Source organism: Equus quagga, chromosome 18 (assembly GCF_021613505.1).
Source record: "Equus quagga isolate Etosha38 chromosome 18, UCLA_HA_Equagga_1.0, whole genome shotgun sequence".
Lineage (NCBI taxonomy): Eukaryota > Metazoa > Chordata > Mammalia > Perissodactyla > Equidae > Equus > Equus quagga.
Genome location: NC_060284.1, coordinates 13,497,618 through 13,517,117, shown reverse-complemented (window position 1 = coordinate 13,517,117; position 19,500 = coordinate 13,497,618). Strand labels below are relative to the sequence as shown.

Sequence of the window (19,500 nt, the reverse complement as noted above, 5' to 3'; positions counted from 1 at the left end):
GTCTTTCATTTCATTAGAAGCTGTGCATTTTTGGTGCTCAGAGTTAGAAAATGCTAAATTCAACCCACATTTTCAATAGGAGAGTTGGTCCAAATAAGATTTATAATGATTATCAGCATTCAAATTACACCCAGAGATATCAGAAACTCCCCCCAAACAAATACATACCCCCAAGTACTTAAAAGTTTAGATTTGACAATAGTGAATACTAAAAAAGATACATTTTGAGGAAATCAGAAAGTTAATATTAGAATTATAGCCAACACTCAATTTAACCATGGCTATTACACATGTAAGCAAAATTTACAGATAACTCAAAACTTTAACAACGGTTTCAATATATTGCTTAGCAATTCTTTATTAGAACTAGATACGCGAATTAAGATTGAGTGATGCATAATTCCACTTCTCCATATACTGGCTATCGTTTTAAAGAGGAAGAAAAAATGGTGGGTCATAGAGTTATGTGAGAGATGAGGGGGATGAAGAGGGAGCAGAGAGAGGAAGCATGAGAAGAATAAGAAAGGAGCCCCCAAGAAAAGGAAGTGGGAAGGGTAGGATATAGAATGCTGCAGAAAAAAACAAATGTAATGAAAAAATGTAAACTGTTTTTTGGATGATTGAATGAATGCTATGTATACCTCCTTCCACTCCAAGAATCTGCTGTTAATGATTTTAGGTAATGCATAATTTCAATATGATATTCTGCTTAACATGTTGGATTCCAAGTTATAGTGCTCACTACCATAGGGTCTATTTGCATGCAAGGAGCTATGAAAGCTTATTAGAAAATCAATAGCCTGTTGTGTTTGTGGTCTCAGGTAAATTTTTGCCACAACTTCCAAAGGAGTTTAGGTCTTAAAATTCCTTAACATTTCTGTTTGGAAACAAAAACAAGTAGACTTCCGCTTTCAGCTAAAATCCAGTTTAATCAATAGCAAACTGAGCTGAATAAGAACAAATCTAAAGATATCTTGGGGAAGCATCCAGTGTTTTCTGAACCTCAAGCCAATCAAAATGGAGAGAACATAAGCTAGTGTAAGTGGAATAAATGGGGCTTAGCTGCTGGCTCATCAAGTAATCATACCAGTCAAAAACATATAACAACCAGTTTGAAACTTAGCTCTGTTCATTTGAGGGGTGGCAAAAGGCCTCAGCAAAGATTCAGCATAAAGGACAACAAGGCTGCTTCTTAGAGGACTCACCTGTCTTTCCCAGTTTCCTTCTTAAAAACTCCATCACAGTGACTCATGCGCTTCTCTGTGGTCACGTAAATTTGGGCATTCGGATAGATGTCAACAGTCTTTTTCAACATGTTGTAAACGATGCCATTGCCATCTTTCCTCATATTGCGGAAAGGGCCCCAAATGACATAAATAGTAGTGTTTGCCTCCTTGAAGAAATAATCAGGGTTTTTTAGCAAAAGCGGAACGCTGGTGTGGGACACAACTCGAATCGTTGTCATGCGGCCAACATCTTCTTCGTAACCCTTGGTGGGGGCATTGTTCATTCTCCAAATGCAGGAGCATTGGTCTATTTCATTCCCCACCTTCTGGCCAACCATCTGACCTGAGTTTGACACTATGGCACAGAGGTCACAGTCCAGTTGCAAAGGCTGGAAAACAGAAAGAGAGACAAGGCAAGGAGGAGAAATACGTAAATTAATAAGTTCTACCTATCCAAACAAGTTGCTCTGGGAAAACAAAAACTTCAGCTATTATGTGTCATTGCTGAGTGTGGGAATATCTGTGAAACATATATACCAATCCTACAGTAGCTGCCATAGGTTATCAAGCCAAGAGAACGTGTCCATTAAAAAGTGACTACAGATTGATAAGAAATCGTTTTACCTTTTATCCCCTGTTTTGGTTGAAAATTAAATGGAAAAACAGTCATTTGTTTTGCACTCTAAATAATGATTTTTCATCCAAAACCATAATTTCAAATGAAATAAGGAAATAGAGAAAGATTTGATCTCCTTAATAAGGATGGTGGCTAAAAAAGAAGAGCAAAAGGAATGTATCCAGGCATCAATTCTGTATGTTACTTACATGTATGAATAGCTATGTACCAGTGGAAAAAAATATGAAGAATTCAACAAATGATGAGGTCGGTTCTGAAAAAGATTTTCAGAACCCAGAACTACTTAAGACAAGTCTCAGGCTAGAAAAATATTACAGAAACCTTTAAAAATTCCCTTGTGTCATCATGTTAACTGGCCTTTGTGTTTATGTTTATTCTAGAAGGATAAGGAAAGGCTTCCTTTAAGAACTCAGAGAAGGGAAGTATAGAGATGGTCTCTAGTGCTGGTCTAACTACCAGCCTCCCTGTTTTAATCAATGAGGTAACAGAAACTCACGGAGGTTAAGATCAGCCTTCAGGACTTTCACACAACAGATTCAAGTTGCAGTGGTAAATTCAAATCTAGATCTTCTAATTCTAAACCCACTGCTCTTTCTAGTATCCCCTGCAGTCTTTCCTCCCAAGCAAACCAAATACATTTCTTTGCCCTTTCCCTCCTTCATGAGGAAAAGTCACTCTATCTTTCAAAACAGCGATAAAGGAGCAATGTTCTCTGTTGATATAAATATTTCTCATCTCCCTTCTATAGATTCCACATTTTGTGGAATTTGATCCTGTATTTTTACTGTGCTTATTGGTCAGTGGCCCTTCTCACACTGGATACTGTCTTTATTTTATTAGTTGTGTTGTACTTTGATTTATTGTTTAATTATCTCTGTCCACTAGACAGTAAGCTCTGGAAGAGAAGAATCAATGTCTTCTTCATTTTAACTCCACTCTCCAGAAGTCCCTGGAATACTATAGGAGCTCAATAAATTGTGGTTAAGTTAGAAAAAGAAAGCAACTTAATTAAAATAATTTATTAGGAGCCTAAACACTGAACTTAATATTAAGAAAGAATTGGGCTTTTCCAATTCATCTAGAATTGTTGATTTAGATGACAAAGAGAAAAGCAATCCAGAAGAAACTTATCAACATATCAACAGGTTCAATCTTGGTGGGTAAATTGAGAGGCAGGATAATTACCACACAATCATAACAGACAATCTTTCCTCTCCATGGCCGGGACCCAAAGTAGTTTTTGAGCAACTGCTAGGCATGTTCTCAGGGTTGGAGATTCAGCTGTGAAAATTTTAAACAAAAATCCCTGCCCTCATGGAACTTACATTCAACAAGGTGAGAAAGGCAATAAATAAATCAGCATAGGATATAGTATGTTAGATGGAGATAAGTGCTAAATGGGGAAAATTAAAGCAAGGAAAGGGGTTAGGATGTATGTGTGTGCATGTGTGTACATGTGTGCATGTGTGTGCACATGTCTGTGTGCACGTGTATGTGTGTGTATGTGTTTTGGTGGAGTGATCAGAAAAGGCCTCAAGAAAAAATGATATCTGAGGAAAGACCTGAGTAAAGTAAGAGGGCTGGCCACGGGCACTTGGGGGAAAAGCATTCCTGCAAAGTAAAAGCAACAGCCACTGCAAATGCTCCAAGGTAGGAGGGGAGCAACAGGGAGAGCAATGTGGCCTGGCAGACACTGAGGAGAGCAAGTAGGGACCAGGGCCAGAAAGATGACAAGGGAGACACCATGTGGGCCTTTTACTTTGGAGTTATTGGAGGGCTCTGAGCAGGGGCATGACTGACTTGAGTTATATTTTAACAGCTTTGGCTGCTGTGTAGAAAACTGACACAAGGAGGAAAGAGTAGATACTGGGAGAATAGGCTACTGCCACCATCCCAGCAAGAGAGGAGGTGGACTTGGACTAGGTATGATAGCTGAGGAGGTGGCAACAAGCTGGTCGCACACTGGATATATTCTGAGGGTAGAGCCTACTGGGTTGACCAGCAGATAGAATATAGGATCTGAGAGAAAGAGAGAAGTCGAGGATAATTTTAGACATTTAGCCTAAGCAACTGAAAGACTGGAGCTGCCTTGAACTGAGAAGAAGGCTTCAGGAGGGGCAGGATCAGGGGAGGAAGATAGGAGATCATTCCCAGACCTGTTAGACTTGAGATGCCTTGGACACAGACTCCTGCAGCAAATATTATAACAAAACTCCTCAAACTGCTTTAAAAAACTTTTTTTCTGATTACTAAAGTATTACGGATTCATTGTGGGAAACTTGAAAAATAAAAAAAGAATAGATAAAAGAATAAAAACTCTATATTTTCATCACTCAACAACTATTACAATATTTTGTTGCATTTTCCTCCCACTAAATATAATACTTTAGACAAGTTGAGAAATATCATTTATACAATTTGGCAACCTAGATTTTTCATTTAATTTCACATCATTAAACTTTTCCATGTCAGTAGATATTCCTCAGAGATATTTTTGATGCCTCCACAATATTCCATTGTATGGATATACCATAGTGTACCTATTTGCCTACTGCTGAGCATTTAGTTATTATCTGACTTTTTTTGGATAATGAAAAATTACTTTGATGAACATTCTTGTGCTTCCCACTGTATTTGGCATACTAACAGTTATTACATTAATTTAACTTTACTTCTTTGATTTAGTTTTTATTGTGCACCTGTAAAATACGCTAGACGGACAACAATGTCTACGGATTTGAGGTGTCAAAATTAAGCATTTCAGAAAAACTTGATTTGTAGAGCCCACAAAGGTCGTTTATGAAGTGTCTTAAAACTCTGCTAGGGAAGGACTGTCCATCACTCCTGCTACAATAAGATTTCTGAACAGCAGGTGGTCATGGCACCAGATTAGAATAGGTCCACTCAAGGTGGCTGAGTATATTAGCGCACCTGGAAATGGGGTTCTATATGTTGGTGCCATAAGTGAAGACTTCACCAATGACCAAACGGAGGCTCAAAGGGATGCCTCTTGGGATCAGGCATTGGTCTAAGACCCTACCTCATGCCTCTAAGAGCCTAGTCTTCTGGAGCGATAAGGAAGAAGATAATATCCTTTCTGCCAGGTAATTTGCAGCAGGCCTGACATCCATTACACTTAGCTGAGTCTTCCAAACTCACTTAGAGTCATGCAAATCAATGCCTAATTTAAAGTGTGTCATATGGCACACTCCAACTTATCACCAAGATGCATATGGTGCGGGGGGGTTACATTCCATTTACTGTTCCAAGAAGTCGCTTCACTGTATAATACAAGCATTTTGGGTATATGGCCTCCACAAATTTTTTAAAAATCAAAAAGAGAAAGGAAAGATATAAAGAAAAAGCCTTGGATGTGTTCTAATCTACAAAATGCAGCAATTTGCATTGGATTTCCCCATCATTAGAGTGAATTGGGTAGTTCTGCTGTAACAAGGCTTAATTTAACTAGTAAGAATCAGCATACTGGTTTCACTTGACAATTGTAACCTCTGAAAGTGATCAGTTAAAACATCACAATCTGTTTCATGACTACATGTGGGGATGCTGCAGCTGTGCAGGCTATGAGGTCAGCAGCTGACTAATAACTTGAGGGCAAACACTGGGAACAACAGCCTCTTGTTTATGCAACAAATAAATCATTGGACAGAGTGCTACAAATGCAATGACTTCGGGGGTAGGTGATGATCTTTAAAGTGCCCCTTTCTTTTATACTGTTCACTTGGCCATATTGTCACCGTGGCCAGGGTTGTAGGAGACTTCCGCATATCTATACTGCTTGGTCACTGTCCTGCCTAGCTGTCTGACTTCCTGAATGAGGAGCTAGGAGACGTAGCTGCACATGGTGACAGCTCTATTACCACTTGGCTGCAGGAACCATCTTTACAGTATGATTGGAGCGCAGGGCTAGATGAATGGAACATTCCTCATCATAATCAGAAGCTTCAGGTAACGCGAAGAGCTTGCTAAGGCCCAAGGGACTCATTTATTCATTTGAAGGCACCTTCGAACTACAATGAGCTGTGATAAAAAGGAAGAAGTACCTAGGCTCGAATGGATGGTTTGACCCAAGAGCTGCTCTTATCTGGTTATCTCAGTTCCTTTTATTAGCTTTATCGCTGCATCTTGTGATCTCAACTTTGTTTGCTAAAATGTACTGCTGTTTCCTGAACTTGTTTATATTACTTGATTTGGGGCTCTTGCTTGAAAATTTATTCCATATGTCTCTACTCACTCAGTTCTGCCTCAGTAAGCAGTTTGTAGATGGAGGCCTTGGGTTTTCCAAGAACTTTGGAAAGATTTATCCGGCTCTACTTCATCAAGCCCTATCTTAATTTTGAATTTTCCTTTTAAGTTGACTTGTCCCTATTTTTTGTTTCTTTTCACCAAAACAAACTTGACCCCTCCATCTTTTTCCTCATAAACTGAAAACATCATCTAGCCAAATGCTGTGGTTGGGCTCAGGCTGTGTCTGTAACGAGATCACCACAAATATTCAGCCAGCCCTGTCTGGGTGACTGCGTCCCTGTGAAAAGAAAGCTCACAAGTGTCAAACAGGTCCTTTTATTTGAAGTCTAAAATATTGATTTTTTTTTTTCTGGTAACATCACTAAATTTGATTTGGGTCTTTTCTTCCCTCTGCAAAAGTATACTAACACTATACCTCTATAACTGGTTATAAACACTCAGCTTGGGGAAAGTTAAGAACTGGGTGACCTCTATTACACAACCAAGTAATTTTTACTTAGTACCTATTCTGTGCAAGGTACTGTAAAGGGTAAAAGAATTTTAGAATTTCAATCAGTGTGAGATTTAACCTCAGTACACAGCTCTGAGCCATGTGGGGGAAATCAACTAGCATCAATTCATATACTATTTTAAAGGCCTAAGGGATGGCCTTGAAATATATGTCTTTTCTCTGTTTAAATGAATCTTGAAATTTGCCTCCTTATATGAAAAAAGGACTTTATTTCTGTCTGGGGCACAGTGAAAGGATAAGAGAGGGAGTAAGGAAATAAACAGAGTGATAGAGATATGTAGGTATAGTGTAATACGTTTATTGATAGGCACATGATTGAACACCTATTACGGGCCAGTCATCCTGTCCAGCACTTTATTACAAGATTCCACTCAATTCTCATAATAAATTCTTCAGAAGTTAGTTACTTTTTATTTCCCATTATAGAGTTGAGGAAATTGAGATGAACATGATGTCCAGTGGATACTAGATACCGTTCAGGTTTAAAAGAGGAGCGTATGTTATCTTTCATGATATGCACTCAAGAAGCTACTGAGAAGCGTGAGATACTAAAGAAATATTTATTATTAATTTGCACTATTCCTAATACATATATAGGCAAACACCTCAAATCTCACCCAGTATTATATTAAAATTATTTACAGTATTAAATTATAAATTATGCCAGCGCCCAAGAGTTTCACCACAATAGGACAAAATTTCTCAGTGGATGAAAGTCTCCTCAGGAATGCTAGCATTTGCATGTAAGTGGAATTAATCTCTCCTTTCTGGCAATGGTATTAGCAGGGTGTAAGAAATTACATGCAAATTGTTTTCTTAATATTTTTAGTTGGAAATACGGCTGAAATTTCAGTCTAAGATAAACTAATCATGACCCATTTATTAGCTTTAAAGTGGTCCTCCACATCTTCTTACTCAATTTGCTTTCCAAATTTTTTTCACAACAGCAGTGAGTTGTGTTTCTTTCTGAAGCATTAAATGACTACAGTTTATGTCTGAAAAAAAACAAAAAGGTCATGGCAGATGCTGTTTTGATAAGCCGGTCTCCGTGGCTGGAGGGAACACCTCCCCCCACTTGAAAGTCTCCTGGAGATGAATTCACTTTAGAAACAAACCCAGAAGGGCTGCTTTCAAGTCCTTGAGAATCGAAGTTGCTCTAGACTGCCCAGCCTTTCTCTAACTCACGAATCGCTCTCCCCTTTGTATTTGTGAAGATTCCAGGACCCCGGCTGACTGGGATACTACACTCACACTATCCTCATTTCATAGTCACGCTGATTTTTATTTTGTTATAAGCATGAGTATTTGGCACAAAAATGAATCTTGTTTGCAAAAATGCTGAAGAATGTAAGCACCAGGGAATCCAGAAGGTCCTATACTCTGATACTATGGGGATGGGTAGAAGGAAAATGTGGCTATTCTTGCTGTTTTTAATCAGCTTTATTTTCTTGTGTTTAAATATTATTTATGTAGACTCTAAGAACCAATTTACCATGACACATCCAATTAATCCTCGCCCGGTTAAAAAAAAAAGGAAAAAAGACCAAAACTCACAGTTCATTCATTCTGATCGCCAAGTTTCACCTTTTGTTGAGTCGCAGTCACTTTTCTCTTCAATTAGTACACACAGGGTTAAAGAACTCTTCTGTTTCTCTGCTCTAAATTTACACACACATACACACGGGTGTGCGCATGCGCATGTGTGCACACGCACGGTTACCGGCATCCTGCTCATAAGACAGCTCACTCTTCTAGCCCCTTTTTCCATCCTGCTCCTTACCAACCACCCTAGAAAATTCTCCTTCTCTCTTCTTTGGGTAAGAATCTGACAAATTGCCCTATCTTTTTTGAATGATATATTGGGACAACTGCCAAGTACTTTACATTTTAATCAGTAAGAAAGAATGAAATATTTAACCTTTTTTCTCAGTGAATAAGCTTATAGACAATAGAATAATTAAAATACGTGAATTAAAACTTGCAAAACAGTGTGATTTCCCCAGCAAAGAGAAATGGCCATGTACGAAAGGTCACCTGTCAACTAGTTCTAGTTATTAAATCTCTGCATTTATCACTAAGGTGGCTGCACGGAAAAGGAAGGTCAAGACATTAAATTATGAAACAGTCAGGATTAGAAAAGGTCACCAAAAACTCAAGCAAAATTTAACCAAACCTGCTAATTCTACACCCTAGAAGCAAGCAGAAACAAATGGGGATGAAACTGGATAGCACTAAGCCATCGCCACACTTTACCCCCACACTGAAAATGAATTTCTATTTGATGTCTTGAAGTGTAAAATGAAACTTGCTCATCTCAAATAAAAACAGGAACTTCAATAAATATTTCAGAATGAAAATCATGTTTGAATGGAACCAGCTTAAATTATTTAAAACATTGTTTTACGCAACTCTAATGGCTGCTTTCATTTCAACCATAAGAATGCAATTTCAAATATTGGAGATGGGGCGCTCCTGGCACCTTAAATGCTTTACAGGACAATTAGCAACTCACCACTCACTAATTTACTACTTTAATGTTAAAACAAATGAGATCTTTGCTTTTCATCATCCAATTTGAATGAATTTGAACAAAGCAGGTTGAATAAGGCTCCGGAGACCCACTCTTCAGTTTGCTGTCACTATTCCTCTGCTCTTCCGGAACATCTTTAGAGTTTTAGTTTTAGAGGCTCCTACATGTATAATGACGCCATTGGGGAATAGGTTTCGCCTTTATTCTCCTTGATGTTCTTTTGAGGTCTTTCAAGTGAAAGGTACAAAAGAGGCATTAACAATCTGGCATTGTTTTTATTGCTTGACAAAGAAAAAAATGTATTTTAATTTTTCCCGTGTTTCAGGAATGATTAAGCAAGCTGTTTTCATCTACATTGAGTCACTTTCAGCAGACCTCTAACTGTGAGCAAAGAATTGTGAAGCTTGTTCTAGAGAGAAATCAACACAGTTCAACCAAGCCAGCCTGTAAATGTACTTCTTTGCCCCTCCACAAACCAGCATCTTTCAGTTAATGCAGCTTTCAAAAGCAGTGTGTATCAATCACACGTCATGAGTAACAGCACATAAAAAGGCAGATTTGATAACCCACAGTTCAGCTCTGACTCTCTGTGGATTTGGGATATGGCATTTACCTGGATTCCTACCTGGTGGCATTACATCCAAGCATAAAACTTAATATGGGGGTGCATAAAAATGTTAATGTCAAGAAATAATTCTAAAACAGGCAACATAAAGCTATGTTTCTCAGTTGCCATAGATGATGTGTTCTCTTTATTTGCAGGTTTCTTGAGGGAAATGGATCTGTTTAATCACGTAGGCATGCCAAAGAAAAGCAGCTTGCTTTCTCTGAACTGCAAGGCAAAAAATGGGTCTTCTCAAACCAAGAAAGATTTCTCTGCTATGGATGGGGATAACAAATGGCATTCATATTTCACTATCACTATTAAGTCATAACAAAATTTGACTAATTTTCTGGCCAACTTACCTCCAGATTATTGTCCTCCCCTTTTAGGGAAGTGAGATCAGGACCCAGTGCTAACATACCATCCAGGTATGTCACACAAAGAAAGTAAGAGGGAAAAGTGATTCATGCTAAGCTAGTAGTATCTTAACATGTCACTCAACTAGGGACATAGTTCTCCACTAGCTACACATCAAAATGACCAGGAGAGCTTTTAAAAAATTATAATGGCTGGACTCCACTCCCTGATCCTAGTCAAGAATCAGACAACTCTTGAAGATGGTGCTTGCACATGAGTATAATTTTTTAAGTTCCACACATGATTCCAATGGGCATCTAGGTTTGAGAAACATTGTCCTGGAGAAATTACCCGTAACAAAAGAGGAAATCATAAGGCCTAATCAAAGGAATGAAAAACCAAATGGTAAATTTGGACCCTGGGGCCCTAAGTGGGGAATATGGGGTAGCAAATCCTTCCAATTACTCCTCAAATACGACTAGATTGGTGAGCAGCACCTACACGTGAAATCAGGCCTAGAAGTCAGAGGTCATGAAGAGCAAATGGAGATGATGTCAGACGTTTGCATGCTGTACCAAGCACGAGAACTTTTATTTCCCACAAAGTTACTGTTAATTATATAGCATTAGAGGTCTTCTTTATGTTCTGGCTAGAATTTGCTTTGGAAGCAAGGAAAATCATGTTACCTTATAAATTCTCTTGATTGTCATGTGGAATTTCTACCAGCAAGTAAAGCTAGTGGTAAATTGAACATTCATTGACATTCATTCAATACAGGAGTTTTTTTTAAAGATTTTATTTTTTCCTTTTTCTCCCCAAAGTCCCCCGGTACCTAGTTGTATATTCTTAGTTGTGGGTCCCTTTAGTTGTGGCATGTGATGCCACCTCAGCAGGGCTTGATGAGCGGTACCAAGTCTGCGCCCAGGACTCAAACCGACAAAACACTGGGCTGCCACGGCGGAGCGCGCAAACCTAACCACTTGGCCATGGGGCTGGCCCCAGGTTTTTTTTTTTCAATCTTATTTTATTTTTAGGCTGGAGAATGCTTTAGTGGGTTTGTAGTTTAAGAGGAAGGGATTGGTGGAGATGGAGTGATTTCAAACATAAGAGAAGGTCCCACTAATAGAATGAGAACCCAGGGAAGAGAGGAGTCAATAATTTAAGAGTATAGTTGGGTAGGTAGCCTTTGAAAAGACAGAAACACTTCTTCCTCTGAGACAGGAAAAAAAATTAAGAATGAAAGGAGAAACAGATGACATTACAAGAGAGGACTATAATCAGAATTCACTCCAGATTCCTTTATATTTCTGTAAAGCGAGTAAGGGTTAATGATTGAGAGATGGGTTACTTAGAAGTAAGGTTAACAGAGAGGGAAGAACTTTTGAGAAAGAGAATATTTTGAGCAAGAATCAAAAGGATTTCCAATTGTACAATAGCTGGAGTTTAAAAATTATAGATTTTTGATAAAGCTACTCCAAGGTGATGCATTCTTTCTAGTACTGTTCAGGAGCACAGAGGCAGAACTGAAGAAAGACTCTAGCTAGCTTTGATGGAGGGCTGAAGATCGTGCCAAGTGCTATACTGAAAGTTGGAAGTTGAGAAATAATTATGGGCACTAGTAACATGGATCCCAAGCTGAAAGCAGAAAGAAATGGTGGCAAAATGACCAAATGGAAGAGATAAGGAAGCATGAATGTCTTAGTGGGGTTGTGTCCATTCACTGGAGACAGGGAGAGGTATGTTTGTATTGTATGTCCTGAGACTACGGTTATTTTCGGAATAAGGAGAAAACTGTGGCTTATGTAGACTTTGAAATAAGGGTCTATGATTCCAACTGGGGCAGGCTTCAGGAAAGAAGCTGTAGTATAAGTCATTCCTTCAGGTTTGGAAATGCAAAACCAAAGTACAGAGGATATTCAAATTCATTATTATTAAGATGTACCAGCATGAAGAATATCTGCTTCAGTATGAGAACTTACAAAATTCAGACCGACCTTTCCACAGCAGATAACTAAAAGAGATGGAAAATATATAAAAACCATCTCTATAAGACCATCCAAGACCCAACAAAATAGTGAGAAGTTACTAGCCTGGAGAAGTCTGCAACTCAGAGAGGTACACCAACACTAAGGGGCTGCTTTTGCCATGAAGGCATTTGTGGTTCTCGAAGAAGTAGGTGAGTTTCTCTTCTAGTAAATTCCTGGGCCTAGGAAGACAGAAATCAGAATCCAGAGCCCGGAAAAGGTAAATCAACATCTACTTTGGACTAGGACTCCTAACTTATATTCTAAGAATAAGTTTGAAATAAACCAGTCTTGAAAAATCTGTCATCCTCTTTCATGTCAACTGGTTGGTTCTGAAAACCTCAATTTTAGGAACTGGTATTATCTAGTCCTGAACTTGTAATGACCTTAGACACCTGGAAAAAGTAAAGAGAAATCTTCCCTGGATGAAGATAATATCATCCTAGGCCTCCAATCACTGCTATAAATAAATTTTCAAGTACAATGCCCAACATACAATCTAAAAACCCAGCCACATGAGAGACAAAACATCATTAAAGAAAACCAACAGAAACAGTCCCAGAGGAACTCTACATATGGAATTACAGAGCACAGACTAAAACAGCTATGTTCACCATGCTCAGGGAGATAAAAGCCAAGAGGAAATGCTGGCGGGGAAATGAAAACTATAAAAAGTGACGGAGTATATGTGAAAAAGAACCACTTAGAATTTCTTGAACTAATAAATATAATACATGAAGAACCCAATGAATGTATTTAACAGCAAATTAGACAAAGCTAATGAGAATTAGTGAACTAGAAGATAGAAGCAACGGTTCATAATGAAACATGAGATTTTAAAAAAATATAGGATGAGACACAAAGAATACAGTAAGAAAGCCTAATATAAATTTGTTTCAAAAGCCAGAGGAGAGGAGAGAGAGTGGACAGAGGACAATGGCCGAGAGTTTTCCAGAATTCATGAGAACCCACAAATTCAAAAGCCTCAGCTGATGATTTGCAGGCAAAATGAAAAAAAAAAAATACATCCATATCTAAATGTATCATAGTGAAGCTTTGTAAAAACAAACAGGAAATTATGGAATTAAAATTATCGTAAAATAGCATATAATTTTGGAGGGAGTAAGTGGAGTTAATATATTTTAAGGTCTTTGCGTTGTGATGGGAAGAGAGTAAATGTGCCAAATAACACTATACTTTTATAAGTTTAGGATGCCTGCTGTTACTTCCAGGACAACAGGCCTCAAAATTCTGGTCTCAGGTCCCACTTACACTCTTAAAAATTATTAAGGACTCCAGAGATCTTTTGTTAATGCGAGCTGAATATATATCAATATTTACCATATTAGAAATTAAAAATGAAAAAATTTTAAAATATCCATTTATTCATTTAAAAATAATAATATGCCCTTTTCATGTTAAAATGACCTTTTTTTAATGAAAAGTAACTATATTTTCTACATAAATAGTGAAAAAAGTTGCATTATTTATATGACATTTTTGAAAATTTTTTTAATTGAAGACAGCTGGATTCTCATATCTCTTTCTGTTTCAATCCCTTCCAACATGTTGTTTTAGTTGAAGCAGATGAAGAAAATACAGCTTCACATAGCTATGCAGCAGGAAAAAAAGATACTTGGATATTTTTCTTTGAATCTATATCAAAATCTGACAAGTGGCAATTTCTTAAAGTTTATCTGCAATAAGGAATCTGAAACCATATTAATAAAAGTACATTAGAATCCATCCATCCACCTTGCACTTTGCGTGTATCTTTAACTCACGCATGATATTGTAATACTACATATCAGTCATTGGAAAAATATTAGTCCAATGAGTCAAGCAGATATTCAAAATGTTGAAATTTTCCATTATACCATATATTTTAAACACATTCATTGATTTTACCACTGATCACAGCAAAAAAACTGCAAGTTTCAGGAAACCAGAAAGCTCATGGTGACACATAAGTTTTTCAAAATGCTAATTTCTACTTGCAAGCTCAGTTTTTGTCATTAGTAAAATAGGCTGCCTCTTATTTTCTTGAAGTGACAGCATACTTCACTCATTTTCAAGAAAATGTCCACCAAATACCTAAATCTGAATATTTATAGTTTGTCTGTTGGCTGCTATTTTAAGTAAAAATGATGTTCGATGAAACTTGCAATTCATATGAAATTTTTCAAAATAAAAAAGTAGGGGAAAAAAATCAACGTAATTTGCAACATTAATAGTAAAATTAATTGATCATCTCAAAAGTAAAATCAGGTGATCATCTCAGTAGATGCAGAAAAAAATTTTGATAAAAAGACAACATCAACTAATGGTTAAGGTCAAAGTTAAGGGAAAGTAGAAAGGAGCTTCCTTAATCTAATAAAATGTTTCTACAGAGCAAAAATTCCATAGCAAACATTGTACTTCATACTTAGTGGTAAAATGTTGGAAGCTGTTTCTTTGAAATTGGGAATAAAACAGTGATTTCCAGTATCACCCTATACAACATTGTACTGAGGTCTTAGCTAGTGCTGCAAGGCAGGAAAAAAAATGAAAGATTTAAGGACTGGAAAAGGAGAAACAAAAATATAATTACTCACAGATGACATTATGGTATAAAATAATCCACATGTAATTTGTCATAATTTTGATTAGAGTTAGTAGGATTGCTGGATACAAATCAGAATGCAAATGGATTGCATTTCAATACATCAGCAACAATGGAAATTTAAGAAAGCATATCACTTATAACTGCATCAAAATATAAAATACCTAAGAATAAATCCAATAAAAGATGTGCAAGACTTCTGTGGAGAAAATAACAAAACGGTATTGATAAACATTTTAAAGGCTCTACATAAAAGGAGAGATATAGCAGGTATATGGAATAGAAAACTTAACGAGGTAATGGTGTAAATTCTCCTCAGATTGATCAATAGATTCAAGATACTCTCAATCAAAATCCCAAAATGTCACAGGATTTCTTTTGTGGAACTTTATAAGCTGATTCTAACATTTATACGACAACGCAAAGGGCCAAGAAAGCGAAACCACCATAATGAGGAGCAAAATGGTACTGGCACAAGGACAGAAAGACAGACCCACGGAACACAGTGAAGAGCCCAGATAATTTATGAGGAAAGTGCAGAGCAGAGTAGTGGAGAAAAAAAATCAGGCTTTTAAAAAAGTGGGGCTAGAAGAACCGGATAATCTCATGGAAAAAAGTAAATCTAGACCCTTACATATATACAAAAATCAGTTCCAGGTGAATTGTAAAGCAGTATCTGAAAGACACAACAGCAAATCTTTACAAAGAAAACTTTCGTAATATCAGAGCAGGAAAAAATTTTCTTAAACAAGATGCAAAAGTACTAACAATAAAGGATAAGATTGATAAAATAAACTATACTAAATTTAAGAATGGCTGTCCTTCAAAAGACTACATTAAGAGAGTGAAATGGCAGGCCACGGAAATAGATGTGTCTCCCTCTTTGTGGGGGAGTGTGTGTGTGCGTGTGTGTATCCTAGAAAGAGTTATTACACAAAATATATAACAAATCCTTACAAATCAATAATAAAAGACAGCAGACAGCCAAAGCAATAGAAAGATGGGTAAAAGATTCAGTCATTACATAAAAGAAGAAATTCAAATGATAAATAAGCATCAGAAAATGTGCTTATCATTAGTAATCAGAAAAAAGCAAAGTAAAACAATGAGATATTATTGCATATCTATCAAGTTGCCTGAAACTAAAATGTCTGACAATACCAAGTGTTAAAAAGAATATATAGGGGCCGGCCAGTGACATAGTGATTGAATTCATGTGCTCTGCTTCGGCAGCCTGAGGTTTGCAGGTTCAGATCCCAGGTGTGGACCTAGCACCACTCAACAAGCCATGCTTTGGCAGCGTCCCACATAAAGCAGAGGAAGATTAGCACAGACGTTAGCTCAGCAACAATTTTCCTCAAGCAAAAAGAGGAAGATTGGCAACAGATGTTAGCTCAGGGCCAATCTTCCTCACATACACAAAAAAAGAATGTATAGTAACTGGAAGTCTCGTGCAATAACTGGTAAGAGTGTGAACTTTACATGAACACTTTTGAAACTGTGGCAATATGTGTATCCTAAGACCCAGGAATTCTATTCTCTGCTATATACCATATAAAAATGCATTCTTTTATGTACCAGGATTCATGTACAAAAATATTCAAAGCATCATTGTTTATAACACCCTCAAATTGCAAATGACACAAATTTTCATCAGCACACTTAGGCAAGGGAATACTATCCAGCCTTGAAAACATAAACAACACGAGTGAATCTTAAAAACGTTATGTTGAGCAAAAGCCAGATACAAAGGAACATATAGTAGAAGATTCTATTTATATAAAACTCTTAGTAAGCTAAGAGTAGGACGTTTTTTAACATGATAAGGAATATCATCCTGAAATCAAAATCAACATCAGTCAACAGTGTCCTACCAGAGAAGCATTGACATATTGTATCATAAGATGGTAGTCAAGTGTCCTTCAAAAACAGTGTTATGTGGACAAATATGTTGGGAAATGTCACATACATTCTCCATCTCTCAGAGACTATCAACGCATATTAAATACTAAAGGGTATGAAAAGTCACTCACTAAAGAAATCTATCCCATCTTGCTTAATTCAGAGTTTCCTAAAATTATTTGGAAACCTCACCCTCTTTTTTTTTTTTGTAGGAGACCAATTAACATCTTATGGGATAATGGTTTGGAACATAGTTTGGAAACTCTGCACTAGATATAGTCTTGTTAGGGCTGGGAACAAGACATGAGTGCATGCTGATTCCATAATTATTTCACATTGTTCTGGAAGTTCTACTCAACGTAATATCTGAAGCCCAGAGGCAGGGTGGGAGTAGGTATTAATACTGAAGCAGAGGAGGAAAGAGATCATCATTATTTGCGGATGATGTGACAGTACTCCTTGCAAACACAACAAACCAGAGAAAAATGATTAGAACTAACAGGAAGATTAAAAACTGGCAGCCAGCTACAGCACGGATACACAAAATTACCAACAGTATGTCAGCAAAAAAAAGAACTATGATAGAAAGAAATCTAAAGTACAATAGCAACCAAAGTGCAAAATACCTAGGGGCAAAAACTGAATAAGAAATTAGTGAATAATCTTAAGAAAACAGAGTGCCTTATATAACAATGAACCGCAACAGAGTTTCAGTCCAGATATTGAAATATAAGTAGTTTTTAAGAAAAAAAAAATATTTAAATTTCTACATCCAGAGTAGATATTGGCTGAATTTAATATCAGGTCCAAGACCTTATAATCTGCTATTGGACAAGCTAACCCCTTTGAGTTATAGGAATCCGATATTAAGATTTAAACACAGTATTTATACTTGCTTTGCAGCCTCTCTTTCCTTTATTGCTATGGTAATTATAGTTTGAAATCCCTTTCTTGTTTGAATAATTATTTTTAAACTATTTTAAATCTTCTTCTAGATATCATGGGTTATTGACCCAGTAAATGAAATTACTGAGCCCGCAGTATTTTAAAGCTTTAATGAAGTGGCTTTCTAAAATGTTCAGTCCCTGTGACCATGTAAAGCATAGCAATTAGCTAAAACTGAAAATTACCACCCTTCCAGTACCCGAGATTGCAGAAACTAGACCAACTAAAGACTCCACACAGGCTTCAGAAGATCAAAAGATAACAATAAACAAATAATTATTCACAGGATGAATGAACCAAAATGCTTTATTGAAAACTATGGTGCATACTGGCCACAGTTTAAAGAGCAGATTTCGGAGTTCCTTAGTATCTTCTCCAAAATCTATGTAATGGAACTTTAGAACTCTCCATGGGATCATTTTGATAAAGAGCAATTTGGGCATCTCTCAAGCCCTGAATATAGTAGCAACTTTACTTGTCTTAAAGCTGAAAACAAAGTAAGGCCCTTAAGTTAAACCAGATCAATAGCCACAAAATGTTAAAGCATAGCCAATCCAAAACGTAAACAAACTTTTATTTTTGTTTCATTTACAAAATAGGTTTACTGACAGGCCATAAAAAGAATGGGTTTCCTCCTTTCCTGAAAAGAAAAAAATCTGAACCTTTCAAGAATCCTGGCTATGTGCTGCCCTGAGACACAGATTTCCAGTTTCCCTGCCTCAAGCCTGGTCTCAGATCTGTAGTGTATATCGGAAACACAGGGCCTACTTAACAGGCTAATGAATCATGTATGAATTAATTATTGACTGGCCTGACCATATACATAAATAAATAACCTTTTGGTACCACATAATTCATATGGGGGGTGGAGCAGAGAGGGGGAGCTGTGGAAAGCCAAACAATTTTTCTAGTTCTAATTTTTATGAAAATATTTCTCGTGTGTATGTGTGTGTGTATATGTGTGTAACTGCTGTAAACAAACAAGTACTAATTTTAGGCAAAGTATAGGTAACACTTCAAAAAATGGGACTCATTCCAGGGGCCGACCCAGTGGCGCAGTGGTTAAGTTTGCACATTCTGCTTCAGCAGCCCTGGGTTTGTCGATTCCGATCCCAGGTACAGACCTACACACGGCTTGTCAAGCTGTGCTGTGGCAGGCATCCCACATATAAAGTAGAGGAAGATCGGCACGGTTGTTAGCTCAGGGCCAGTCTTCCTCAGCAAAAAAGAGGAGGATTGGCAGCAGATGTTAGCTCAGGGCTAATCTTCCTCAAACAAAACAAAACAAACAAACAAATCTGTGACTACAACTAGGATATACAACTACACGATGGGGCTTTGGGGAGAGAGAAAATTAAAAAAAAATGGGGACTCACTGCAAATAAATGTTTATTTTTTTGTTAGAGGAAACAGCAAGTTTATCATACCTGGTCATATCATTTCTGTACCTTTTTGGTTCGAAAAGTGTATATGTGCCCATTAGCCATATTTTGCAATATGGACTAAACAATGAAGACATATTTTACAATAAAAGCTATTAATACCAGGACTTTGAAAGTTTAAAAATAAATATAAAGTATAAAGTATAAAAATAAATAATTGTTTAGGGTCATTTCAATACCACTGACTTTTAACATTTCATCATTTCCACATCCATCTCACCTGAAAGAACTTAAGGTCTTTTAAGAAAATAATAATAGAACCAGTTTCTAGCACTAGAGTAAAACATAAATAAGCATTGGTTTTTGTCATCAGACTTGCATTCAAGTCCCTCTCTGCCTTTCTAGCTGTGTGCTTTTGCATAGATTTCTTAACTCTCTGTTTCTTAACTTTTGCAACTCATTTATTAGTTACTCATGAGCAACCTCTGTATGTGTCCCATGGCAGCCTGAGTAT

At 37.1% G+C, this 19,500-nt stretch overlaps 1 protein-coding gene across 2 annotated transcripts in view; it reads right to left on the bottom strand.

Annotated features, from left to right (window-relative positions):
- Nucleotides 1-19,500, bottom strand: part of ST6GALNAC3 (ST6 N-acetylgalactosaminide alpha-2,6-sialyltransferase 3) — a 496,695-nt gene that overhangs the window by 185,667 nt on the left and 291,528 nt on the right. For both annotated transcript variants that reach the window (XM_046645637.1, XM_046645638.1), the window contains exon 3: nt 1,206-1,615. In XM_046645637.1, the coding sequence (XP_046501593.1) occupies nt 1,206-1,615 (410 nt within the window). The remainder of the gene's footprint in view (nt 1-1,205; nt 1,616-19,500) is intronic.